Below are 27,834 nucleotides of genomic sequence, written 5' to 3'. Positions count from 1 at the left end.
TTATATTTTTCAGAAACCAGCGATCGCTTGCTGCGGAGAGAACTAATCTGACCAAATTTGTGAGCGAGGTTATTCATCAGTACTTTTGAGAACTGTAGTGCGTCGTCGGCGGGAAAGTAGGTTAAAATGAAACACTTTGATGGTTATCTGAAGCTGTGTACTCTGATGCAAATATATGAAAGCCGAGTCATTTCGAACGTCAAACGGATCAGAGAGAAGAGGTTCCCTAGAATGACGATTGCGTTACGTGCTTCGTGCTACGTCTGTTTTTCGATTGAATAACGTGAGTAAGTTACTAAAGAAACTGTGGTGCTGCATCGGTGGGTAGGAGAGTATAACAGGGTAATTTTGTATTATCAACTGAGTTTAGATAATCTGCAAAATTACAAAGGACAACACCCTCCCCTCCTCTTTTTAAAGAAGACACGAGAGGACAAAAAAAACCAGGCTATTTTAATCTTTAATCTTAGTGAATCTTACCAGAACGCAAGGTAGGGTGATATTTAAAGTTTCCCTTTTAAATTCGTGAAGCGTGAAATACTGTTTCAAGTGCAAGTGACTTGTTATTTTTTTAATTTTGTGCGTGAAACAGGATCATGATCAATATCACACAACCCACAATTCCTCTAATCGCTCTGACGAAGGGCTAACGCTCGAAACGTCAGCTTTTTTACCCTTTACGGTGGCTAATTTACGTTTTCAACCCAGTTGTTAACACTAAATTACCTGCTATACTCTCCCACCGACGCAGCACCACAGTTTCTTTAGAAACTTACCCCTTTATTCATGATCAATATGTTGGCTATGATGATTTCATGCAATTTGCATTTGCTTGGAATTTCTTGAAGGTGTCTCCTTTCGTGATAACATCCAAAATTAAGCACTCAGTGACATCCTACAGAACAGCAATTATAGCATGCCTACTCCTTCTTAGTTTTTGTAGCACTACTTTTACAGCATGCTTTGCAAAAACACCTGCATGTGAACCTAATCACCATGACAACTAATGCTACTATAGCAACAAGGAAAGCTATGACGTCAAGTAAGTAGTACTGGTACCAAGGGATGTTAAACACTTGAGCTCTGAGGTGTTGGGCTCCACCATGTCTGTGTACATACTCTATCCAGTCCCCAGCTTTCTCCAGGGGGGTCCTTGGATTGTCTTTCATAAGACGAGAAATGCGTTTGGCTTCTTTCTTGACTCTGACACAAATAAGAATAGCAACATTTAACAATGCCAATTACAACAATACAAATTAACATAAGAATTTTGCAACTGCACAATTCTATATAGCTAGGAATTTATTAATACAACAAGTTCATAATTTGAAGGGAAAAGCAGTTTTGTGGACAAAAGATGTGGATGTCATAATTATATTTAAATAGTATTTAAAATATGTCTTGAAGCCTTTTTTAGGTTGCTTTTCCTGGTGCAAGTGCAAACACAATTTTGATTCCAGCTTAAAGCCATTCTCTAAGGTCTTTATAAGCTTATGAAATTACAGAGTTCACCATAGAAGTTTGCATTTCATTGCTGATAGTGAAAAGCAACCATTGAGAACAACAGGTATTTCTAACTCAACCCATTCATTCCCAAGATCTCACTAGCAATTCTCCTTGCTGTCTGCCATACAACTCTTTTGATGTCAAGGACAGGATTAAATCTGTCTGACGAGTGCGTAAGCACGAAACTCAGAGTCTTAGGGAATCATGCGTGTTTCATTTTGGTCATTTTGAAGTGTATTTAGCTCTACACTCATGTGTATTGAGCACTTTCCAACAGCATTTGCTACAATTTCACACAATTAATAAATTATCTATATATGAATATACCTTGGTTCATCAATAACATGCTGAATTGTCTCTGAAAGTTGTTTAGCATTCATAATTTTGTGATCTAAAACTGTTGCTATTCCAAAGTGTTCTGCCTTCCTGGCATTAGGGAATTGGTCTGCATACAAGGGCACAGCCACCACAGGCACCCCATGATATGCTGACTCATAAAGGCTGTTGTGTCCCACATGAGATACAAAAGCTTTGATATCCTTGTGAGCCAACAGATCATTCTGAGGTATCCAGCTCATTACTTTTATGTTTTTATTGAGAGATGGGGGTATGTAGCCTGAAATAATAATTATATCACAACAATTATACCTTTTAGTAATATAAGATATCAAAAAATAATTTCCATATCCTTGTCACAAAAATTCTGTTGACTCTGTGACAATTAACTGTAATTTATAACTCCACATCACTGCAAAAGAAGCTAAAAAAGAGGACTCACTTTCAAGTTCTCCCTATCCATTCTCTAAATGCATGATCAACTTGTTCAATGACACAAAATCTTTGACATACTCTGCCATGCAAGAGGTAGTACCCTTTTGGGTGTAAAGTCTGTATATTTGCCAGTTGTTGAAAGGTCCCATGGCACTATCCACTAGATAAATTTCTATCTGGTTGATAACCCCATACATTTTGCTATCACCTATCTACTGGATAGTGTTATCTGCCCTTTTCCAACTGGGCCCAGATCTATCCCTTTGCAAAGTTACTTAGGGTTACATACCTTTCAGTTTCCATATCACGTTCTGCTTCACCTTTCCAAAACCTTCAGCCAAGACATCGATCTTCTCCTTAGCTATGATTGTTTGTACATATGACCCAAAAGAGGCAATAATGAACCCATGTCCCCCTGCACTGTTGATAAAATCTTTCAATTCAGGGGGGAGTGTATTAAGATCCCCTTTTGCAGAAATGGCACCCACCATAATTTGACCTGCAAGAAGACAAACTGATAAACTGTTAATGCTAACTGGATCATCCTAAGAATAATGTGGAGGAGGGGGTGAGGTTGAGGATGCCTTATTACCTCCCCCCCCCCTTGGGCAAGATACTACAGATAAATGATAACTAGCCTACCATTAGATCTAGACAATATTTTGTGATTTATAATTTTCAAAAATTTCCATTACCCTTCTGTAATAGAAAGGTCCCATAGCGCTAATTAACCACTAGATAAATTTCTATCTGGTGGATAACCCCATACATTTGCTATCACTTATCTGTTGGCTGGTTTTTTTGCACAAATTTTGAACATGAAAAAACATCAATGCATCACTTGGTCTTTAAGCAGTATTTAACACATCATGAATTTCAAAGGGAAAATTTCACATCACATCTTAACTCGCCTTTCTGTAAAATTTACACGTCAGATATGGAATCACATGTCACATGTAAAACCTTTTCCAACTCTAAACTCTATCACAGGAGTGATTGGATTACTTAGCAGATCAATGCCAACATCTAAGCAGCCTCATGCTCATCTACCTCCCCCCCTCCCCCCCCCCCATCCAACATTAACCCTACTTGTTATCAGTTGACTGCTGTTTGGTTAGGGGAGGGGTAAGTATTCAGTTGCTAAGATCCTCTTCACTTATTTTGGCAAACCTGGCAAAAGAGGCTGTGGATACTCCAGTGCAAAATCAGCAAGAAACAGCACCAGCTCAGCAGTGCCAGAAGCTTCTTGGTAGCTCTTCCCAGGAGTGATGTTGTATTCCTCTTTCAGAGAACCCATGTACCTGGCAATTAAAACTTGTTCTGCAGACTGTATGAAGTTGTATACTCCAAAGTTCACAAGACGCTGTAAAAACGTCATTTCACTTGTAAATAAAGTCATTGGTGCTGGAATGTATGATACTGGGTGGGGAATATTATGGGCAAAAGTTCCTGGACCATTTGGAGGACCAGAAAATATGATTACTTTTGGAATGCCAAGAAGCTCAGAGACCAAAACAGCACAGAAGGAAAAACTCTCATAAACTATCAAGTCAAAGCTTTTCAGTTCTCGAAGTAGCACTGTGTCATTCAGCATGATTTCACAATTGACTCTTTGCATTTCATATAAGTTATTTATTGTCTTCCACAATTTGCCTTCCATGGCTGTTTTCACTTTATTCTCTGTATCTTTTTCGTCGTATGGTGTCAGGAATGTCCTTTGGGGAATTTTCTGCTCATTACTTGGTGGTGCATCACGAAGCACTGGTCGAACAAGCACCACCTACATCAGAAAAGAAGAAAAAGTAATTATACTGTATAAGAAAACTAAAAAAAACTTTGTGAAGTATTCAACCTCCACTTGAAAAAAATTACGGCGCTCCGAACAACTACTCATGTGATCACTCAAGAAAAGACAAAAAGAACAGGGCTAAAAAAATAGTAATAAAAACAAAACAAACAAAAATTGAGAAATCACTAAAGTTGAATGTTGCAAAGTAACTCCCTCGACAAATAGGCATGGTAGATGGTAGTTGCCAGTGCGTGTCTGGGTTTGTTTGAGTTTTTGGAGACGTTTCAAAAACTCAAACAAGCGTTCAAGCCTTTAGTGGGGCAAGGGAGATGAGGTAAAACGAAAGATAATGGCTTGGTGTTAAAACTATCGTCACGTCTTAATTAGTAGCTAGTCGCATTGATAAAGAAGTCCCTGGGGCATACGTTCTATGTCTGCTTATCAGAAATCGACGTTAATTTTACAAGTTTCCTCTTCAGAACTAGTGGGTCTTAATTAACATACCTTTGAAATCGATATGTAATTCATGAATGGGTGAGCTTACTGCAGGAATCAATGGGCTGAAAGCCCTGATCTGGTGCAGAACCAGGAGTTTTTGATGGGCGAATGGGCAAATACTTTCATTGATCAGCACAGTAGTTTCTTAACTACACTAGCTAAAGGCCAATGTGAATCAATATTTACAACCCTAAGTCGGAATGAAGGCTGGTTCTAAGACAAAAATGAATCTTTTAATCGGGAGAGAATTGTAGAATATTCCAAAAAACCGAAATATACCTATACGAGTTCCAAATCGCGGCATTGCAAGTTATAAATGAAAAAAGCATATTGCCTAACGTCACATGTCTCACGAGATAACATATAAACCCACATATGTGATCAGCAACGTACTCACCGACAAGCGCTGATTGGCTCACTTGCATAGCATTTCACGTTTCCCATTTTGTTACTTTAGGGTAGCTTTCATGAGAAAACCTGTTGTTCTCGTGGCCGATATCAGCTCCAAAAGCTATAATTCCCCCGAGGTAGTTTCCCACGATAAAAATCGGTCACCGCGACTGCAAATTTAAGTTTCCCCGTGGGTGGACTGTCACCAAGTCTCGTTTCCTCGTACACCTTAAGCGACACCGCATATTAATCCTTACACCCTTAAGAGTGACTAGCATGTAATTTCTCCCCACAGTATTACCTCTGAATCATGCATGAAGGTCATGAGAATAAAGGAAATGATCACCAACTAAAGAACCTCTTGATTGGTAAACAAATTCTTCTTGTTAACATCTTAAAAATTGAATGGAGGACGGTAAGGAGAAGATGAATAATGATCTTAGGGTGTAACGGGTTAAGCGGTCGTGGTCACCCTTGACTGAGTCCCAACCGTCTGTTGCTGCGTATCGTCTTCAGCTATGCCGGGTGGTCACATAAAACGGAACCACCCAAATGAAACCAAGAATAATCTTAAAGTTTACATATTCCAGGTTTTATTTCCCGGAATCAATGTTAATACTTTAAGTTCAATGTCCTTAACGCATCGCAGATTATCTTTCTTCTTAGGACTGTTAGGACAAATATTACGCTGGTTCAACTGTACAATACAAGTACTCAGCGAACGGCAATCTGCGATACTGTTCTGTTTTACGTTGTATCATCATTTTGTCGATGGTATTTATTAAAGAAGAACCAATGCATTATTTAGCTACATTAGTGAACAATTATGTCGTAAAATGGAGTTTTTCTTCAATCGATACTCACACAATCGCACGCGCACGAAGTTGAGCGCAGTTTTCAATGTTTTCTTCCAGCGCAAGCCGTCCAGTTAATTCTTATCGGTATATTAATGTACGCACGGAAGGACGGCCGTCTGTGAATAATTCATGATTGGGTGAGCTCCCCGCTAGGAACTAATGGACTGAAGGGTCTGGACAGGGCTGGAACTAGGACCTTTTGCTTTCAATAGAGCAGTTTATCAACTCTCCTTGAAAGCTATTCTGAGTTAATTTACAATCAGTTAGGTGAAAAGCTTGATTCAGTAATTATTGAGAACGAATAGCCTCATTCATACAAAAAATTGGATCTAACTATCTCCTTAAAATATCTATAAGCATATGTACTAGTTAACACTGTAAGTTTTAAGTAAAAATTATGGCAGTCTAAAATGGTTATACTGAGACGACGTGCACACATTCCGCAAAATTCAGGTGAAACCCCGCCTTAAGCACTGAGTTTAAAAAAGGTGAGCGTTTTACTTTTTCTGGTATTAGCACTAAGAAAAGTTAATTTTTAAACACTTCATAGTGAGAAGTGACATATGATCTTGTTGGTGCAAGAATTTTGCTGTTAGACAATTAAAAATAAAAACCCACAGGTCTGAGGAGAGGGATCCAGCCGTGCGACACCCTCCCTTGGATACGCCACTGAAAACAGTGATTGCAAATTGGCCCTTACTCAGCTGACTCTGACCAACCGCCAGAACCTTTCATTTATATCAAACTTAGCCCGCAAGCGTTTTTGCTGGCAAGCATTTATTACTAGCGCTGCATAACGCGCGTTTCTCCGCCCGCGGGAAGATTTGAAACGAGTTGAGGAGAGGTTTGCCGGGAGTCTAGACCCATTTGAGACCTCTCGCTGGCTAAATTTGCTCAGAGTTTCATACTTGCCCGCGAGCCAAGAAACGCTCCTTCCGAAGCACTACTCATGTGGGTTTGTTCGCTGGCTACATCGAACAAGCAACGTCTACAAGTCTGTAATTGTCTATAGTTACACGTAGAAACGGTGCACGTGGTGCGTTCACCGCTGAGTCTTTTTAAATCTGGCTTTAAATTTACCTGGTGACAACTTCCATGAATATTATAAAATGTTAACTCTACAAGAATTCCTTAAAATCAAAGTAACTACCCATGCATGACTTGTGACATCACGAGCTCGGGCCAAAAGAGATCAATCGTTTTTCGCTTTCTCGCTGCTCGGGCGGAAACACCCACGAAACATGCATCCACATGTCCATCTGATCACCATGACGACAAACGCAGCTAGGGCAACAAGGAAAGCTATGACGTCAAGTAAGTAGTACTGGTACCAAGGGATGTTAAACACTTGAGCTCTGAGGTGTTGGGCTCCACCATGTCTGAATAGATACTCTATCCAGTCACCAGCTTTCTCTAGGGGGGTCCGTGGAGTGTCTCTCATAAGACGAGAAATGCGCCTAGCATTTTTTTGGAAACTGAAGAAACACGATCGAATAATAACATTGAAAAACTTACGATTCTTTCATGCAGGAAAAAGTGAAAAAAAAAAAAAAAAAGTGGATGATAATTCACACAGTGACTTTAAGCGATTGCATGTGTCGTAATAACTTTCTTAAGGATCCTAATGCGGGCTTTTTTGTTACATATGCTGCTGAACGGTGTAACTTTTGAACATGGATTTTCACGCCGATTTCCCCCATAGATAAACAATCACATTGCTAGATATCTTCCAGCTATGCAACTACATGTCAAATTAAATGACTCTCTAAACTTTATTAAAATACGTGTCACTACCTTGGTTCAGTCATCACATCCTCCATTGTCTTAGCAAACTCCTCAGCAGTCGCAGTTTTGTGATCCACAGTCATACCCAATCCAAAGTGCTCTACCTTCCTGGCGTTAAAAAACTGATCAGCAAAGAGAAGAACAGCCACCACAGGCACCCCATGGTAAGCTGACTCGTAGAGACTGCTGTGTCCCACATGAGAAACAAAAGCTTTGATATCTTTGTGAGCCAACAGATCATTCTGAGGTATCCACTTCACTACTTTGATGTTTGGACCAAGGAGCGAAGGAATGTAACCTGAAAAAGTTGATAAAAAGGATTTTCCTGAGTAACAAAGAATTCAAAGTTTCACCAATAAAAGGCACATAAAATCTTAAACCTTAAACTCCCACATCAAAATTGTAATTCTCCTTACTGTCAACCATACAATTCTTATAATGCTAGGTAGTTAAGTGTTAACAACTTGGTTGAAAACGTAAATTGGCCACCGTAAAGAGTAAAAAAGCTGACATTTCCAGCGTTGGCCCTTCGTCAGAGTGAAGAATTTATTTCTGTTAGTTCAGAGAATTTAGTATTGGAGCAACTAATTATCCCCATATTGATGTTTTCTTTTATTCTCATCACCTATCTGGTTAATATTGTATTGATATTGTAAGGAGAAATTCTGTCTTGGTCACTTATTGGAGTCAAAGGGTTAATTACATTCATTCTACCTATTTCGGCTTAAACTTCACTGGAGACAATTAACACATTATGTCTTACTTAAAATAAAATGCATTGCTAAAAATTACATCAATAATTATGGTTACATTGATTATAACAATAATGATGACAATGATGACCTTGACAATAACTGGTGATTAACAATTAATACTAAAAAAATACCTTTAAGTTTCCATATAACTTTCTGCTTTAACTTTCCAAAAGCTGCAGCCATAAAATCGAAGGTCCTGTTAGAAATAATTGTTTCTGCATACGATCCAAAAGAAGCAATAATGAACCCGTGCCCCCTAGAACTGTTGATAATGTTTGCCAAGTCAAGGGGAAGTGTGTCAGGTTCTGCTTTAGCAGTGATGGGACCCACCATGACCTGACCTTAAAAGAAAAAAACAAAACGAGAAGATAAATACAAACAGAATGTGATCAGGTATCTATAAATACCCCAGGAACTGATTTGTCTAGTAAGTTTGTAATCTCCTGATGCACATGTGTTAATTATGCTATGAGTGGAATCATATAAATCACCCTTCAGCAAACTGACAGCCATTCAACCCTTTCAGGAGAGTATTATTTCAAGAGAATGGACCTACAATGTCTGACGCAAGTCTGAAAAGAGACTTGATTGAGGACACAGAGAGTCACAATCAGGGTATTCAATGGGAAATTTTGATTTCTTCTCTTTTTTTTCTCTTTTTTTCATGGAGATGTAGTCACCTAACAGTTAAGTTAGAGGGCTATCTAAGTAATTTTTCTGTGTTTGTACAAAGGACACTTAATTCTCTCCACCCAAGAGTATAAATGGGTACCAATGACCCGTCAGTAAAACCTGTCAAAAACTTAACATCTGGAGAGGGGGGAGGTGGACATGGTAGGGGGGGTGCAGGGGCAGCCCAGCCATGGAGTGGTATCCTATTTAGGATGGGTAGCAAACCTGGCAGAAGTGGCTGTGGATATTCAAGTGCAAAGTCTCCAAGAATGAGCACTAACTCAGCATTCCCGAGGACCTCTTCAAGTTCTTTCTCAGGTGCAATGTTATATTTTTCCTTGAGGCGACGCTCACTTGGAGATTTCAAAAGTCTTACAGCAAACTCAAAACTGATCTGACCTACAGAGTTCATGACACGCTGTATAAATGACATGTCACTTGTAAATGCAGCGAGACGTGAAGGCACATATGACAATGGACAAGGAACCTTGAAAAGTGAACAACCTGCTGGAGCATTTGGAGAGGGTATTAAAACCACTGCAGGAATTTTTAGAAGATCTGCCACTATTGAAGCACACAAAAAAAGTCTTTCAAACACTATCATGTCAAACTGCCTCAGATGTTGAATCAGTTCAGTGTTATTTAACAAGTGTTCGCAAATGACACTTTGCATCTCTGTAAATCTGATTAGAGCCTTCCATATGCCGTCTTCCATATGACTTTTAACAAAAAATACCTCAAAATAAGACTGGTTATATGGTATGTGGAATATCTTATGAGGTATCGTCTGCACAATTGTTGGTGGATCGTTTTGATTGGCAGGCTTAATCGGCACAACCTGTATTGAAGAAAAAGCATGAGAGCAGGGAAAAAAAGTAATGAAAAAATACTGGTTTAACACAAATACACACCCTGGTGTACAGCCTTGCCTTAAAACAAAGAGGTGAATATGGATCTGCAGATAAATTATGGTAGTCAACCCCTTTGACGAAAAATTAGTTTACCCCTGGATCAAACTCTCTAAGGGACTTTCTTTACAGTTATGAATACTGAGACAACCCTTACCTGAGTTACCCTGGCTAAGCTAACTTTTCACTTATTTCTATGAAAAGAGCTGTGCCTGCTGATAATCTGAGCATGATTTAAGATGTAAGTATTGTATACAGATTGCACTTGAAAATGGGTGGCCATGATAAAACAGACTGCCGACTGCAGACTGTGCACAGTGCACAGACTGTGCAATTTTTTTGTTGGCTTTTTCTTTTAAACTGTGATGTACATATGATAAAGGTGTATACGTCTTTTTCTTACTCTTTTAGTAACATTGGAACTGTTTCCAATTTTTGAACAACACATGACAAAATTTTATAAGGTTATTTTCGAGCTCACATAATCCAACAAAATAAAATTGCAGGCTCAAGTTTCTTGAGCTCATGGAGATTATCCCTACTTTGAAAGATGTGTTGCAAATGTAATTTGTGTGGACAGTGACACTGATTTAGGGGTAAGGAATGTGCTATGTAGATGACGCAAATGATTACCAAGATCTTCACAAGACAGCCTAAAGAACTTTACAGAGAAGAAAGTGTTGAACCATAAAATCTAACTTTACTAGAAAATAAGGTTTTTGAACCAGAGTAGAAGACTGATGGAGAACTTTGGCCATGTCAACTTAATCTCTGATTCTATCGCAATGCATGCACAATGTGTGGTGATGGCCAATAAATAAGCAGATTAACACGGATTAAACCTTTTGAAGTGTTTCAATTCACTGCACACGACTTTTACAACACGCCATGCTTTCCGCTACTCGAGATGCAACTCGAACCTACATTCCACCATGTATGCGGCACGAAATGTCTCAATAGCCTATACACTACACAATGTGTGTGAAATTAAAATTAAAAGGACAATTTCCAAGTAACCAACAGACGGGACTCAAGGTTTCATCAGTATCTTTTTCGTTTTACCAGAAATCGAAATATAGAATGAAAAGATCCAGTATTCTGGTTGAATCAAAGTTCTGCAAACTTGAAAAACAAGGCACGGAACGCATCACGCACCAAAAATGTAGCGGCATTTAAAAAGCCACTCGTTTGTTGTTCATTTCTCCTTATCATCCAATCAAAAACCAGTTCCCAGCAAAGTTTCTTGACTTCCACTTGACGTCCACCGAGGCGTAAAATATAATTTTATAAGCCAGAAAACGTATCTTTTTTCCTCAGGCTGAAAAAACCGCATAATACTAGTGAAATTGGATAACTATCGAAGTCGACTGGGTTTGAAGGTCATAAAGGAATTTGTCGGATGTGCAACAAATTCATTCACGTTGTTGGCCAAACCTCCTTGTTACTGTGTAGTAATTTTAATTATGTCTGTAATTTGTATTTGAAATATGACAGCAAAAATTTGTACAAAAAAATTTCTCAAAAAAATTCACGAATTTGTCAGTCTCGCGAGCTGTAACAGTCGAAATACTCCATTGAACAAAGCGCGGTCTGCACGGTCTAAAGTCTAGCATGGCCGTCACAGATTCCTTTTGCACGATCGAAAATTCTAAATAATTATGAACTCCTACATGCAGGACCACCAAAGCGAAAAGATTATACAGTATGCCGCAATAGATCTTTATTTTTTACTTTCCTCTGTATCGCCGTAAACGATGGCTATGTAGGTCAGAGATACTTCTGCAAGGCTGCTCTAGACCTTACCTCGTGTCCGCGCGCGGACAATTCCTCCATAACCTTCTTTATGGTGAAGTAGTGGGATCCCGAATATGTTGGGCTAAAACCTGCAATTCTGGCCGACAAAGAAAAGTTTACTGAAACAAGCGCAACAATTAGCTGAACGATCATAGCTTTGAGCGCCATTTTGTTGATCGGGTGACGTCACACCTGAGTTCGGACACGCAAACCTGCCTGATAAGTGGTACGGGGTGGAAAGAAGAAAAAGAGCAAAAGGGGGGGGGGGGTAGTGCATCTTTGCCGTGGCACTAGCTACCGTCTCAGGGGCCTCAAAATCCCACGCAAAACTGGCAGGAAGGTAAGTGTGAGGAGGATGATAAAGTATATGGAAGAGGAGGAGATGCATCTTACAGTTAGAGTTGCATTCAATTGAAGGCCACTCAGCCTTCAGGGTTGGGAAAGTGTCTTCATAACACAACTATGGCTGAAAAGAAACAGAAACAGAAAATTGCTAGTTTGTTTCTTGTGAAAATGAAGCTAGCTTTTGCTACAGATTTAAATGACATCAATTGACTAGTTTCGTTACATATCTACACGTACAAAATTGGATTATTGCAATGAAAGACTGATCAGGTAATCACAACGTTATCATCTCCCCACTAGGAACTAATGGACTGAAGGCCCTGATTAGGGCTGAAACTAGGAGCTTTTGCTTTCAATAGAGCAGTTTATCAACTCTCCTTGAAAGCTATTCTGAGTTAATTTACAATCAGTAAGGTGAAAAGCTTGATTCAATAATTATTGAGAACGAATAGCCTAATTCATACAAAAAATTGATTCTAACTATCTCCTTAAAATATCTTTAAGCATATGTACTAGTTAACACTAGAAAGCTGCGGAGAGAAATATCGAAAACGAAAATACATCAGTTAGTAAACAGATATACAGGACATCCGAAACAATGCTGAAACAATGATGAAACCGATAAAAATTGCGTGACATATTGAGAAAGAGGCCATGGCGTGACACTGGCCTCACAGGCTCTGAGAAGGTAACGTCACCACTGAGACGGACTCAACTGACCTTCATTCTAAAAAGCTCTCTGTTCTTGCTCTGGTGTGACGAGGAGCTGCTTGAGGTACCATCTCTCAGCAAGTGATCCCCCCTCCTGTGTGCAGTGGTATCTGCTGGAGCTGTGGTATAGGTAAGCGTTGGCCTTTCAGGGGGGGTCTCCGGAGGTGTTGTAGGAGCCTTTGCTAATTTCTTTACTTTTGGTTTTGGTGGTGAATCCTGGAGGATAACAAGAAGAGTTGACTTCAGATTTCATTCTGAGTGGACAAGGAAGTAGTTGCCACAATCAAGCTGCTGGTTTGCCTTGCCTCGTCCATATCAACGTAGCTGTGAGCAGAAATACTTGTATGATCAGGTTCTGGGACAACATAAGGGTGTTCTTCCTCTGATGAGGGGCTGCTGTCCCAGCTTGGAAGATCCCACTGAGTTTTCGTACCAAAAGAAAGAAAGTTAAATATGAGGATCACTGAGTTGGGGGGGGGGGGGGAATTTTCCAATAGACATTTTCAATTTTTTTTCGGAGACGCTGTTGGGCGATAGTCGCCAGGAATAAAATTATGGTCGACAAATAAAATAAAAGAAAACGATACATGGAAGAAGACATCTGGTGCACGGCTACTGACCAAGGGCCCGGGACACACTTTTAACTCTCTCATGAAAATCAAACGGCTCTAGCGATGTTACTTGCTGAAGAAAACAACAGAATCATTCTCCAATAGATGATTAACGCTTCAATAGATGATTAACGCTTCCAAGACCTAGAAGTAACTAACTCGTCACAGTTATCGTATGACAGAAAACCCAGATACACAACAGTTCATTATTTGCCAAGGACTCGCGGTGGGCATTGAGCAATAACAAACCCACAGTTCTAACAAACGAGTAAGATTTCTCACCTTGTTAGGGCATGATAGAAGTAGATTTTCCCTTGGCTATCGGTAGCTGATTTCCAATGTGGAGGGAGATGCCCCGGTGGTTTGTGTTTCACAGGTGATGGCGTGCACGGTTCTGAATCTGAAGGAAAGCCCTCTCTGCATTCAAAGGCATCTGAAATCGATGTCGTCATAGCTCCAGTTTGAACAGAGAGCGACCCCAACTCGGGGTGTGGTACACTTTCTGTTGGATCAGTCACCTGCTGTAGAGGCCATGGTATATTTCCGGCTTAATTCCTGTTGAGCGGCCGCGATGTTGAGGTTTGGAGGGGGTGTATTAAACTGAAACTGGTTCTGCTGTGGTGGAAAAGCAGCCTGGATGCTTTGAGGAAATTGCTGTTGAATAGGGTTAAGGTTGGAGTGTGAAAACTGTGTTGGTGGTGGTGTCGTAACATTGGCTTGAAAAGGTGGCAGAGGAGGAAGCCGAGTGTAAGAGGGGGTAGGTTGACTTGGTGGAAAGAACTGCGATTGACTACTCTGAAGGGGTGGAGGAGGTACTTGCTGAGGGGGCGGTATGAGCGGATTTGGCTGTAGCTGCTAAGGAATCATTGAATGAGTCTGCGGACGGATATTAGGTGGTGGAACTATGCGAAAAAATTCCATAGGTGACATATTAGGAGGAGGTACATTAAAGTTTGGTAGTGATGGAGGTTGTTGAGAGAAATTTCCCACAAAACGTCCTAAAACTACACTTTGTGGCCGTGGTCCTTGATCATGTCCAACTGCTGGTCCGCTGCTGCAGAAGAATTGGTTTCCCATTTAGAAAGTCGCAGGGGGATTTTGCGACTGACCTCTCCACTGGGTTGCCGTACCTTGCTGAGGTCTTAAGTTTGTTTGAGGATTCACGTTAAAGTTCCCAGCGTTTTTATCTACCAATCCTTGAGGATTTCTTCCCTGTTGCTAGAGTAAGTTCTGCAATTGATTCCATTTTTTCTTTTTCTTTTTGCTGCGGCCGGGTTTATGTTGGAAAGGGCCCATCCCATGCTCCACACTGACGCTCATGCGCTGTTGATAACCGAATGTCTGCATCATGTTTTGTGATTTCGAATCTTGTTTCTGAGTAACTTCAACAGAATCCGACACCCATGAACTTGAATGAGTTCCTTCTCCTTTATCAGGAGTTGAATCCGCTTGGGTATCCACGTCTTCTCCGAATTCCAAAGCACTGAAGTCACCAGTTTTTGACGGAGGGGTAGCACTTGAAGAGTCTTGCGGCATCTCAGTGTCTTCACTACAGGTAGAGAATCCCTGAGAAACGGGCGGAGTTCTGGATTCAGATGGATAGAGGGGCTTGGGGGAGTCCTGTAAACTCTTCATGATGGCATCTTATTTTCCTGGAGAACCGATGTTCTCAATAGGAGTCCTACAGAAATACAATCATAGATCAGATCAGAGATTCAAAGACCATTAATAGAGTAACTTTTAATTGAGTTTCCAAAGTAATCTGGGTTTGTACTGGTTTTACTCTACTCTGCTCTATGATTGGTCCGAAAAAACTCGCGTCACTCTCTCGACCAATCAGATGCAAAACTACAATCAATCACGACTTGGTCGCCCGCATTTTCCTGCCTTTTGGGCGGTTTGCTTGTTTTTACTCCGAGTTCTCATTGGCTCTTCAGGGTATTTTCCATTCTTCTTTCCATAATAAGTACTTTGATTTTGTTTTAAGGCACTCAATCGAAAAACGCTCTATCAATGGTAACCCTTAATTTCCAAGCCCAGACGGTATAAAAATTCATCTTCTGAACGTAGAAATTCTTCAAACCTGTTCTTTTTTTCAATCACTTATTCAATTTGTTGTCTCACCTTGCATGATCACCATCATCATCATCATCAACAAGAGAGTTTCACCCTCTCCTTTTGCATCAACGATCGGCTTTCAAACAAAAGCTAAAACGAAGACAAAATACAAAATAAATAAATAAATAAATAAAAACGGAGAGGAAAAATGCCCTCTGTTTCGAGTGTCACTTTAATAATACTTACTGGAGTTGCAGTTTTCTTCGGTATTCGGTAAACTTCCTGCAAACAAATACAAGGCAAAAAATGCCCCAGTTTTAGCGCGTTAGACTCTGGCTCAAGGGGTCTGAAGTAAAGCTCTAGCTTGTTGAGTCGAGTTCGCTCGAGTTACAAACAACCACACCAGCTAGTAATTCACGGTGTTTTAAAAACGTATAACCTTTCTGGTAAAACTCAAAACAGAATAGAAAACTCAAAACAGAATAGAAAATTCAAAACAGAATCGAAAATCAACAGCATACCTGTACTTGAATAAGCTTTGTGTTTGAAAATTCTCTCGGTTTCCTTTTCCCTCTCTTCGTATCCTTGTACAAATTTCTATGAACGTTCCAATTTGTTCTCGCTTATTTTGCGAGATTTATTATTGTTTTAGTGTTTTCCATTGACTTTTGCGCGGGAAATTAGCGTACAGCCGACAATAATTGATCTCTTGCGCATGCCCGATTTTTGTCCGCCATGTTGTTGTGTTCAAAGCCGAGACACCTTTTTTACTCCCACAATGCCTCTCTCCCCCCAGGGGTACTGTCAAGCTAGTAGGAAAGATTTGAACTAATGCGAGGAGATAACTTGTGATAGATCAGTGAACGTTCTACTAGTTGCTTGACGCGGGTTTAACCTTCGTCTTAGTATCGCACGTGGATTCGCGGGTTCACAAGTGTTCTTGGATAAAGAAGCAGGATTGTTGTAAGTATAATTGTGTCCTGGTTTGGCCGTTTTTTCTGGTGACCCTCCCAGGGACTTATGCTCGGCTTCTTGCCGTAACCTGGGGTAAGCCAGTCTCTGGTTGTTTTTCCAGTCTTGGGCTGGTTTGGTTTTTCTTCTTGGCTTTTTGGCCTGTTGAGTTTGGTATTTTGCCAGCTCACAGGTTTTGCCAGTTTTTGGTCACCCATCCACTTTTGGGTTGTTTGTTGTTCTTTTGCCATGGGTGTAGAGTGTGTTAAGACGTGCGTGATTCACGCGTCAGTGATGATGGCTAGTTACGAAAAGGACCGTGTGATTGCACTCCTTAGGGAGCGTATTGATTTTGAAAGGCTTTCTGCCATTCAGTTTTGCCCTAGGGGCTTGATACGTATCACTTTTAAGAATGTCTCGGACAAAGAGGAATTTGCGCGTATGGGTTCTTTAGCGTTGGATGGGCACGATCTTAGTGTGACGTCCTCAGACGAGCCGCCGTCTTTGGTTTATGTACACTATTTTCCTGCTGAAGGTGACGATGCTCTGATCTGTAATGAGCTAAGTAAATATGGTGAAATTGTTAGTATTAAGCATCAGAGTTTTTCGGGAATTCCGGGCCTTCTTACTGGGTCACGTATTCTTACGATGGTGTTGTCGGATCCTGTTCCGGCTGAGTTCCGTATTGACGACTACCCGGTGCGGGTTTGGTATAGGGGTATCCCCCCGTTCTGTCAGATCTGTAAAGTTAATGGCCATAAGGCGGCGGATTGTCAGTTTAATGGAAAGTGTAGGAAGTGTGGCTCCCCAGACCACAAGGCGCGTGCGTGCACCCGGCCGTGGGGTCAGTCTGCTGTCCCAATGGAGGTTGCAGTCCCTGTGGTGGTACCTGACCCCCCTGAGACTGTTGTACCGGCTGTCTCTGATAGTTCTGTTTTGGATGAGGGTGCAGATGAACCAGTTGAGGATGTTGAAGACGAGGCTCCTGATGTGGAGGATGTTGCTGTAGTTGAGGAAAATGTGGATGTGGTTGAGGAAGTTGAGGTTGCTTATAAAGAGGATGGTGAGGTTGTGGATGAGGATGTGGAAGTTGGTACCCCTGCGGGGGCTCCTGTTCTTTGCCCCTCGGGGCGTGTCTCGGGGTCTGTCCTCTCGGTCCCTGTTGTTGAGAGTGTGCAGGTTGCTTCGGGTTCTACGGCAGTCTCTGGCCCCTCTGGGCCCCCTCAGGCTGTCTGTACTCGCTCTGTTCTTTCGCCTGTTGCTTCATGTAGAATTTTCACCCCTGAGCTTCGTAGGAAGTTTTTTGTGGGGTATCGTGCTATGTTATGCCGGAGTTCCGGAAATGCGGCCTTTGTTTTTTCGTATAAGGACTTTAAGTTGTGTGGGGTCTCCCCTGCTGACGATCCGGATAGGGTCCGCATAACTTAAGAGAATGGGGCGGTTTCGATAGTGCATGCGAATCTTATCCGTATGTCCAGAGTGGATACTAGTGATGAGATGTCTGAGGTAGAGTTTGCTCAGTTTATCCTTAAGGTTAAGGACGACCCTTCCTATAGTATTTCCTTTAGGGGGTCTATTATTGATGCGGTTGGGCCCACTGAGCACAGTAACGCTTTGTGGGTGGAGTTTTCGGACCATTGTGGGTCACAGGGCCGGATGTTGCCTGCAAAGGCTTTAAGTGTCAAGAATATCGCTCTTAAAAGTAATAGCTCTGGTGTTAATAATGTAAACAAGGCTCCGTCCTCCTCTGCGGGGGCCAATGTTAATAATGTAAATAAGTCCTCTTCCCTGGCTGATGATGGTTTTGTCAATGTTACTCGTAGTAGCTCTCGTTCTGTGGTCCCTACGGCTGCGGTGCTTGCCGCCGAGTTGCTTAAACGTACTACCCCCCCTTCTGTTGTGGGGGTCCCGAAATGTAGAAAGAAATTATAGTAAATACTAGTTCCTTTGTAAACAATAGTATCTACGTCTCAAAATATAGTTTAGTAAATAATATTGTAAATATTAGTTCCCTTTTCTCTTTTGTTTCAGTTTTGTTTGTGTGTTGTTTGGAGAGGGCGTGTTCAATTTTTGGGTGTGAGTGTGTTCAATGTTTGCGAGGTGGGGTTCGATTCCCCAACGAAGTTGGTGTCTGGTGGCCCTCGGTTTATGGTGGACCCAACCCTAAGGCATTGCACTTTCAGCCATGGGTTGGATTAGGTTTTTGATCGGCAGGCATTGCACTACCCTCACGGGAGCCTGGTCGTTCGCCTTAAACAAAAAAAAAAAAACTTGTGATAGATCAGTGAACGTTCTACTAGTTGCTTGACGCACAAGAACGCAGGCATAATCACAAGCAGATGTGGTCTCTTAGCCTGTAGGACTGTAACACCCCACTCGGCCCACCTCCCCCCTTTTAGGCTACAGACACGAAATCTTGATGGGTTATCATGGTTTAAGATATCCTTTTTCCCTCGAGTATCTGGTTGTTGTTAATTTAGATGTTGTAAATGAGAGACAAAGAAAGTTGTTACTTAGGAAATGAAGCCAAAGACTCTATTACACATGAACATATCGTGTTCGGACAGGTATCTGGTTAGCAAAATGGTATCACCTTCAAAAAACTCCATGACTTCAACAGCTCATTCGCCATTAGTACGATGCCGCTTTTAGGCAATCGCTCGTCCTTAGATCTGAGGTCGTCCTCTGAAAGGTCATCAGGGGATTTCTCAAAGTTCTCTGAGAGCAGTTCGTTCTTTATGGTCCTGCTGTCTACAGTCTTATCGACAATAAAACTGGCTACTTCTGCATCCAAAGATTCATCATCTGATTGGTCCTTGATAGAGCTTTGCCGTTCAAATAGCACGAGGCTACCAATAGCTTTCTTATCTCCATCAATAGATTTTGGTAATTGCTGGTTTTCGTCATCATTATCTTCTGTTCCTGCCGTACATTCTGAATCTGCCGGACTGTTGCCATGTGACTCCTGTCCACTGCTGGACCCCGCTTCGACAGTCGGACAGAATGACGACGCCCATTTTCTCACCACCTTTATTACCTTGCTATCTTCAAGTTGGTTCTCTGTTGCTATAGGAAGGCATTTCAATGTCTCTTGCAACTAGAAATCACAATATTTGAAAATAACAGTTAATTTGTTGCTTGAATAATAATAATATTGAACTCTATTTATTGAGGGTGCATGGAACAGTGTGAACTGATAAACTGATGGCCCTCAACAAAAAATGTATACATCGGCAAAACAGTTCACATTGTATAAAACTATATATCAGATAAATATATAATCATTGGCAAAAAACCCTAACTCCATAAATACTCTTCAGGAATACCATTCCACAGTTTTGCCTTTGTGACTCGCCCCATCAGTCTCTCTTCAAAATTTCTGACAATCCAAACATCATTGTACATGTACACTGTGCATGTTGATAGTTGAAACACTAACCATAGTTAGTAGAGGAGACGCCATCTTTGAAAGTTGTGCACCGTCGCGATCACGTGACAGGTACGTTCAACATCAGAAGCGGCCCTATTGTTTCGCGCTTTGAAGATTTCCGACTTTCATAACCAGTCTCCTCTACTAACTATGCACCAACAAATCCTTGACGTTCATACCATTCTTGCTACCCTGGTGTAGCAAATTTGCTTTCTTGTTGAACATTTTCTGGAATGATCATTCCTGTAATTCTCCTGAGCTACTATATAACTCTACAAGGAGAAAGTACACATTGATCATCACCTCTAACCGAAGTTTCATTTTCTTTCCTCCACCATCCACCATCCAGCTCCAAAGTAGAGAAAGCCCCTGATACCTGAGGAACCCTTTTAAACATGACTGGTCTGTGGTGTGCTATAAAAACAAAACAAAAAACAATCAAACAAACTTGTAGACAAAGAGCACAAATTTTAAGTAATTGAAAAACCACATTTATATGCTACAGAATGTTATGACTGCAACTCTTCATCTGTATACAGCTTTTTTCAAGAAAGGTTGCTGGAAAAAGGAAAAAATTACACAAACAAACTTGTTGGTCATCTGGGGTTTGGCGATCAATGAATTTTAATAAGTCAAATAAATAAATAAATTCATCAAACCCACCATGCCTCTTCCTTACAGGGATGCTTTCTCAGATTTGCTACTGTAAAATCCTGAGGTCTAGCGACAGTGACCTGGAAACTACCCACAATACTTTTTGTGGTTGTCTTGTACTCTTAAATGCTATTTTCCAACAACTTTGCCTGTTTATACGAACTTTTGTTTAATCCATACATGGATATTTTAAGCAAGTCCATACACAAAGAATAAAAATCCAAGATGCCAAGTTTTTGTTCTTGTGCGTCAAGTTTTTCATTTGAATAAAAGCTCTTGTTTTCAGCAAGATTTAATTCTGCCAACCTTCTTTGAGAGGGATTCTACAAGAGACACATGGACAAGAGACATCCATAGTCTCTGTCTCCATAGTCTCTGCCTGCACCATCAATCTGAACAGCCTCAATGCCTGGTCACTGTGTACCAACCCTCTATGATCACCTGAAAGAAAAAGCATGAATTACACCTAAATTGTGTGACCTTATACCTCTACAGTCTAGTATCAGTATGCAGATTCTCTGTACTGTTCTCTATACATTTCATAAGGTGCTGACAAGGAGAGTTTGTTTAAAAGATCTGATTGTTAATTCTCCCCTCTAGCTGCTACACATTTCCTTGTAAATTAGTTACAAGAATTTGATGTTAGATCGAGATAAAAACTTAAACCTGATAAGTTTGAGTATTCTCATTATTGGTTTATTGGATAGTGTATGAATATTAAAGAGAGAGGTTATATGTTCAATACTTCTGGGAGTTAACGTGTTAATGTGTGACTCAGGGGGGATATCTCAGGGAGAAAGTAAATCCTGGTCACTCTCAGGGTTGTAATTAAAAATCTTTTCGCATACTTATTCTTTCCACTGTGTTCTTCAGAGGTGTTTGCTTGTCTCCTCCAATAAATCCACGACAATTTGGTGCTTCACATTATGGCAAATCTGAGCAACTTTCCTGATTAATGACAAAAGTTATAACTTACTATGAATTTTTTGTAAGCCTCTCCTCCCACGTTCAGAAGGGATCTTCTTTCTGTGTGACTGCTGTAAAGTTCCTTAAATTTTAAAATCTCTCAGTTTAGTGTCACCTACAGACATGAAGCTTTGACAGTAGCATGTACATTGCCCACCTACCTGTAATGCTGCAGTTTATAATCAAACGTGAGCTCTGCACCAGCTGGGATGGGTCTCTGAGTAAAAAAATCCAATCCTCAACAAGCCATGGACAGTCCACTATGAGAAGCAAAAGAACAAAAACCATTCAGTTCTTATCTTAACCCTTTACACCCAAACATCAGTATGCACACTCTCCATACTGCTCTCTAAACAATTCCTAAGGGGCTGACAAGGAGAATTTGTTAAGCAATCAAGAACTTCTTCAGTTACTGATCATTTCCTTTATTCTCATGACCTACAGGTTTGATTCAGGAGTAATATTGTGGGGAGAAATTGGATGCTAGTCACTCTTAAGGGTTAAAGGATTTAAGTACAGCTGTAGATGTGTTTTCTTTCAGTTTCCTGTCAATCAATCTACTATAGATTACCCCTGGAAAAAGAAGTGAAAAGCTGGCATTATTGATCATAATATAAACTGGTAAAATGGACTGAACAATTTATTAAACTACCTTTTGAGTTTCATGGTTTGAGTCACAGCTGTGGTTGATAAACTGAGACAAGTTCCCCTTGTAGGTGGCATCAATTAGCTGAACAAAGAAGGAATTTTAAAGAAGCTATAACTCATTAAGTAACAAAACCATGAACTATAATGATTAGTCCACCTACATGTACTGTATTACGTATAATATTTAAAAAGATGGGTTCTTATTGGAAGGACTGGGCACTGAATTGAGGGGGGTGCTAATATTACTCTCCCATACTGATTGCCCTTTGGTTGAGGCAATAGAAACAGGTTTTCCTCGTGTCCCTGTTATTTAGGAAAGTGAGGAAGGAGGGGGGAGGTGCTTCTTTTAAGATGGGTGCTTAAGGCCTGAGGGATGGACATCTATTTGGACATCTATTTGGGAGAGGGTGCTTATCAGAGCTTAGGCTCTGATTCAAGGAATAAGCATATATCAAAATTTAATTTCCCACAATGGATGCTTTCAACATCATTTACTCAAGCTCAAAGCTAGATGTAAGTCACATATAAATCTAGTAAACAACTGGGCTGACTACGGAGTTCCTTGTAACTCAGTTGATAAAGAATTTGAAAATGATAACAGGCTGGAGATCATAACATTGAACTGACTGGAGTACATGCCATTTAAATATGTTCTTTGTCCACACAGTGGACAATTGAATTACAGTTAACCCTTTAACTCCCAAGATCTGATTGTTAATTCTCCCCTGTAGCTGCTTCACATCTCCTTGTAAATTGGTTATGAGAACTTGGTGCTAGATCAAGATAGCAGCTTCTCCTTGATAAGTTTGAGTATTCTCATTACCTGTTTGCTGAATAATGTGTGAATATAATAAGGAGAAGTTTCTTGTCAATCACTTCTGAGAGTTAAAGGGTTAAGCAGGATTTTAGATACGAATCACAGAAGGCAGCAAGGAGGAGGGACTAAGGAGAGAAGGGATACCTCCTGACATGTGCACAACCACTTGAAGGGATCTAGGGGTACACCAACCCTCCTCCCACCCCTCCCTTCATAAAAATGCTAAAACTTGGGTCTCAGAGAATGCATTTGTGCACTTTGAAGTAATAATCAGGTTATTTCAGTGAAACTAATCATTGTCATTTCATTCAGCAAAAGGAGCAAAATCATATGAAGTGACCTACTAGGTTAACAGACCACCAGCCCTTCTTGAAATCCTGCTCACTTTTACTAAGATGTCATTACTGTTCGGCATAGTGATCTACTGATCAATTCTGGGTTTGAAAAGCCTTAAAATGACCAAAGAATTTATCAGCACTCATCACAGTAGTGCTGTTATTGTCTCTACTTAGGAAAAGGTTAAGATTTCCACTCCTTACCTCATCAGCTCTCAATGCCATGAATTAGTAGTGTCTTCTGTTTTCTCTATCATAACGCTATGCTCTTTCCTGGAAATCTTTACAGTTCATGACTTCTCCACAGTACTCCATACCAAACTGATCCCTGGACAACAGTTACAATTTTTAATTGAGTGACAAAAGTATTGGGTTTTTTTTTGTTTTTTGCTATACTCTGCTCTGTGATTGGTCCAAAAAAAAAAAAAGGAAGGTGAAAACACAAAATTACTGACCTGCAAAATTGAATACCAATAAGGCATTTCTTTCCTGAAGATAAAAGTAAAAATATAAACTTACAATTCCAGATCTTCAAGAGTTCTCCATCCCCAGCCTTTCTTCTCTGTTTTAAACACTTCAACTTTCACTTTACAGCCCTGCAAAAAGTGCTGTACATGTACATAAATTTGAAATCCTCTCATGGCTGATATCAGCATATAAGTATCATCTCTCATGAAAGCATATTTAACTCCCAGAAGTGATTAAGATGAAACTTCTCCCTGTAATATCCATATATCATCCAGCAACAGGTTAGGAGAATACTCAAACTTATCAGGTAGAATTTGTTGAATTGATCAAACACCAAATTCTCATCACTACTTTAAAATGAAATGTGTAGCAGCTAGAGGAGAGAATGAACAATCAGGTCTTGGGAGTTAAAGGGTTAAAATACCCATTATCTTTGTTAAAGAGGCAGTTGCTTGCACAGCTAACCCTTACCATTTCAGTAACATCAATCTTAATGTTGTAATGATAGTTTCACTAACCTGTTTCACATCTCTCCACTAGCACTTCTGCTGTTACTATTTGGAGATCAATGTGATCGACGATGACGATGTGAGAAGGAAGACTTTTGGCAAAATTAACCAACAAGAGAGGAAAAGATACCAACCATTCTATCATCAACAATCTGTTCAGACAGTCCTTGCCACAACCACTAGAACATGGATCATCTCTTAAAAAATATTGCTATATGTTCAACGAAAAAAATCATGTTTCCATCCATCTGTTCTGTAAAAAATTGGATCAATGTCAGTATCTGATCAACTAAGTACCTACCCTTCCCCTAACCCAACATTAATCCTAACTTGTTATCAGTTGACTGTGGTTGAATTAGGGGAGGAGTAGGTGTGCAGTTGTTCAGACACTGACATTGATCCAGGAGACCACAGATGATGTTGAAATGTGGTATAAGAACAAAAAAAAATAGTACACAAGGCACAGCTGAGTGTGTCACTGATGTTTGTACCTCAATATAAATGTGGAATTTATTTGCAGAATCTATTTGTTTTATACCATAAAAAGGCATAGGGCAGGTCATGCTCAGCTTATCTCAAAAAATATGACTAAGAAGACCTCAACAGTGGGTTGCTAAGTTCACATACTGTAAAATGCACATAACCATATTCAGCATATAGTGAAGTCTGTGTCACAGCCATTTACTTACCAGGATCTAAGGTACAATCGCACTGCATTCTGCGCACTTCCTTGTTGACTTTCTTCTTTCTGAAACATGAAATGAAAAACATGTTGCCCTGGTAACAGTAACAAGTTGTTTGAAGGATAGAAAACTCAACTATTTTATACTATAAAATAGTTGAACACTGCTAATAGTAATTAAACATAAAACCCACCTGTCAAATAAGTACTTATTCTCCTCAATATGCTCATAGTTAGGTGGTTGACATTCTTCAGCTGAAGAAATGATGTGCTCCTCAGACACCTGGAAAAGTAACAGCATTCATAGGTATTTTCAGGTACTTTCAATGTTAACAGTGGAAAATTTCAGGAAGACCCATGGACTTCAAGACATACTGTAACTATTTAATGCTTCACACACCAAGTGGAGTGACAGATAAACAATATACAAATGGATTTCAGGATGCCAGAAAGCGTTACAGGTAGCCTACCAGTATCACTATGAACATAATAAACACATCTTTGCTAATGATAATGCTGAATCTGACAAACCCTATAACAAGAATGCAATTGCAGTATACATAATGTCTTCCTCAGACTACGAGAAAGTTGGCTATTTACCCACTGAACTAACAAGATTTGTACATCCTCAACCAAAGGATCCAAAGCTTGAGGTGACAGTGAGGCAAATCAGGTTTTGTACCACATTTCTTATAAATGTTTTTTACTTAACAATTGAAATTTCCACAAATGATCTATGGAAGAAGCCATGCAGTGATTAAAGCCAGCCGCAGAGTAAAGTGATAGGAATTAAATGTTCACAAAGAGTGCATGCAAAATGGCAAAATTAAGGAGTTCTATTTAATTTGTGCTAGTAATTTTGATGAGAGAGATATCTGTTTCATGTAAAATTTCACTTGCATCACAGGCATGGCACTGTCTGGTCTGGGATTGCACCAAACACGGAATAACCTTCTGGCCCTCTTATTGCCCTGATTAGTTATGGCCTTGGCTATATAAATATACCGCTGCACAAATAAGATATTTCTGTCAAAGTTGAAGTTAATAAAAACATTGATGAATCTTGTGTCACGAAGTGATGTATAACCACAGGCAGCTCAAGCTCCAGCTGTGAGATGATCATCTTGCAAAATAAGAGTCATGGCGAAATTACAAGAGTTTGTATGGGAATATTTCCAACCGCTGTTAGGAATAAAAAGTACGGTCAAATTCTCAATAAAAATACCTCACCTTACTTCCACAGTGTATCGCTTGCTGTCTGACCACTTACTATGTTGAAAAGAACCCCATTTTGGCGAGTTATCTATTTCTAGGTTTATTACGTACATAAGAAAAGCCCAAGGCTGCACACTCCATTTCCGAACGCCCGATCCGAGAAGCGAAAAATACGAGCTCAAAATGGCCGGGCGGCCACAAGTCCAACGCAGAATCCAAGCACATATACTTTAGTTTCATTTCAATTCACTTCAAACTTAACCTTCCCCGTGAAACCGAAGTACGCCGCAGTTTGCTTCAAAAATTTCCAGTTTAGACGCGTACCCTTCACCTTGGCTTGGCAACCCTTCCTCCTTTAGAAACTGAGCCTCGCCAAGGATCACACCGCTACTTGGCACCCGTGGTTCTAAGACAATTTCTTCCTGCCAAGTGACGACTAGATTTCTGAGCCAAAAGACAATGTTTTCGCTGCTTTATTAAGACGCGACAAGTAATATTCAGGATAATTACACGATTGAATTACGTGACAGAGTCACTAGTCACGGTGTGTTTCAGTACGGCTGTTATCGCAAGTTGTACCAAATAAAATCCTTTAGTTTGGTTCTGAAATGTTCTTACAGTTTTGAATAGCGTAAGCTATCAGAACTCAAACATGAAATAACAGAAGCCAAATTTTTAAAAAAGAGTTTGCCATTTAAATGTTGACCGAGAGCGCTAATCAAATTATGATATTCGATACGTTGTTGTTGACGTCTTTCGTCACGAGATAGTAAAATTTGTCAAATTTTGGCCTTTTAGAATGTTTAAAGTATTAATCGGTGTGGACTAAAAGCTCTTTCCCACTATCTTTTAAACTTAAAACGGTTAAAATCTAAGATTTATTGAGCTACCTATATAAAACGGTCGGAGTTTGCTCAATGAACTAATTTGCATAATCGGCTGTCACGCTAGCAAAATCGCTAATAGTTTGAAGTCACCACGGCGAAAAAAATTAATAGGTGCAAGATGTATTTATATTTTTCTGCTGCCAAACATCTTATTAGAAGAAACCAAGCGGATTTTTCAATGGTCTGGTCTGGACTTGAGCAATATCAACCAAGAAAGAGAGAATACTTTCAACCAATTTCAGAAAGCTGTCGACTAACGAGTGTCTTTAAATAAATTTTGACGAACCTCTGAATAAACGAATATCAAAATTGAAATGCGCTTTATACGCCTTATATATCACACAGTTTAAGAATGCAAAAGATTTTTTTGCTGCATGCGGTGTGATACGAGGACCGGGCTTTCCAACTTTTGAAATTTTCCATGTCGCCAGAGGTCAAAAAAGGGCCTTTTGCAGCTTTGTCTTTTGAGAGCTGTAAAAATTTTGTTTTAACATACAGATTTCAAGAAACTAATATGGTTTTATTTACTAGCTACCAAAGATACTTTATTGGGCAAAATTTGAGGGAAAACTTTGTTCCGATGCGAAATGCCTTTGGACCGCTCTTACAGAGATCACCTCTTAATATGAAAACAAACAAATTAATTTACTTCCTTGATTCTTCTGCAGTTGCCCTTGGAGCGATTTTTATTCGTTTTCCTCGCTTGGCTCTTAAGCTAACTGGTTTTCCATTAATTCATATCTGACGGTGGAGAATATTTCCATGTTCATGTTGGATAGTTTCTCGCAGTTTCCACGCCAAGGGAAATGTTAATGAAAAGGG

General features: G+C 40.1%; 4 protein-coding genes and 1 pseudogene across 5 annotated transcripts in view; all 5 read right to left on the bottom strand.

The window, feature by feature from the left end:
* The window catches only part of LOC113666755 (aldo-keto reductase family 1 member A1), a 63,758-nt gene that overhangs the window by 20,285 nt on the left and 15,639 nt on the right, over window positions 1-27,834 (bottom strand). The window lies entirely within an intron of this gene.
* Window positions 62-12,997, bottom strand: LOC149033941 (2-hydroxyacylsphingosine 1-beta-galactosyltransferase-like). The gene is made up of 7 exons (XM_089194251.1): window positions 12,791-12,997; window positions 12,119-12,191; window positions 11,735-11,822; window positions 3,448-4,057; window positions 2,567-2,776; window positions 1,834-2,122; window positions 62-1,203 (listed from the first exon to the last, which is right to left on the bottom strand). Exons 3-7 carry the CDS (start codon window positions 11,762-11,764, stop codon window positions 921-923), a joined length of 1,422 nt encoding a protein of 473 aa, XP_089050377.1. The 5' UTR covers window positions 11,765-11,822; window positions 12,119-12,191; window positions 12,791-12,997; the 3' UTR covers window positions 62-920.
* Window positions 5,531-12,932, bottom strand: LOC113664176 (UDP-glucuronosyltransferase 1-2-like). Its single transcript, XM_089194250.1, has 6 exons — window positions 12,791-12,932; window positions 11,735-12,191; window positions 9,249-9,861; window positions 8,483-8,692; window positions 7,606-7,894; window positions 5,531-7,286 (listed from the first exon to the last, which is right to left on the bottom strand). The coding sequence occupies exons 2-6, from the start codon at window positions 11,891-11,893 to the stop codon at window positions 7,004-7,006; spliced, it is 1,554 nt and encodes a 517-aa protein (XP_089050376.1). The 5' UTR covers window positions 11,894-12,191; window positions 12,791-12,932; the 3' UTR covers window positions 5,531-7,003.
* On the bottom strand, window positions 12,223-26,033 carry LOC149033939 (histone-lysine N-methyltransferase SETD2-like; annotated as a pseudogene). Its single transcript, XR_016182925.1, has 19 exons — window positions 25,916-26,033; window positions 25,381-25,442; window positions 25,105-25,193; window positions 24,918-24,976; window positions 24,363-24,423; window positions 24,234-24,273; window positions 23,771-23,859; window positions 23,456-23,579; window positions 22,104-22,181; window positions 21,613-21,711; window positions 21,334-21,433; window positions 20,914-20,926; window positions 20,792-20,864; window positions 20,135-20,245; window positions 18,995-19,498; window positions 15,697-15,732; window positions 13,675-14,244; window positions 13,087-13,210; window positions 12,223-12,997 (listed from the first exon to the last, which is right to left on the bottom strand). The product of XR_016182925.1 is annotated as a histone-lysine N-methyltransferase SETD2-like (transcript).
* On the bottom strand, window positions 14,471-16,353 carry LOC149033940 (uncharacterized). Its single transcript, XM_089194260.1, has 3 exons — window positions 15,697-16,353; window positions 15,517-15,600; window positions 14,471-15,073 (listed from the first exon to the last, which is right to left on the bottom strand). The coding sequence occupies exon 3, from the start codon at window positions 15,025-15,027 to the stop codon at window positions 14,611-14,613; it is 417 nt and encodes a 138-aa protein (XP_089050386.1). The 5' UTR covers window positions 15,028-15,073; window positions 15,517-15,600; window positions 15,697-16,353; the 3' UTR covers window positions 14,471-14,610.

The sequence above is a fragment of the Pocillopora damicornis genome, chromosome 14 (genome assembly GCF_964200805.1).
Source record: "Pocillopora damicornis chromosome 14, jaPocDami1.2, whole genome shotgun sequence".
NCBI lineage: Eukaryota > Metazoa > Cnidaria > Anthozoa > Scleractinia > Pocilloporidae > Pocillopora > Pocillopora damicornis.
This window is presented reverse-complemented; position numbering and strand designations above follow the sequence as displayed.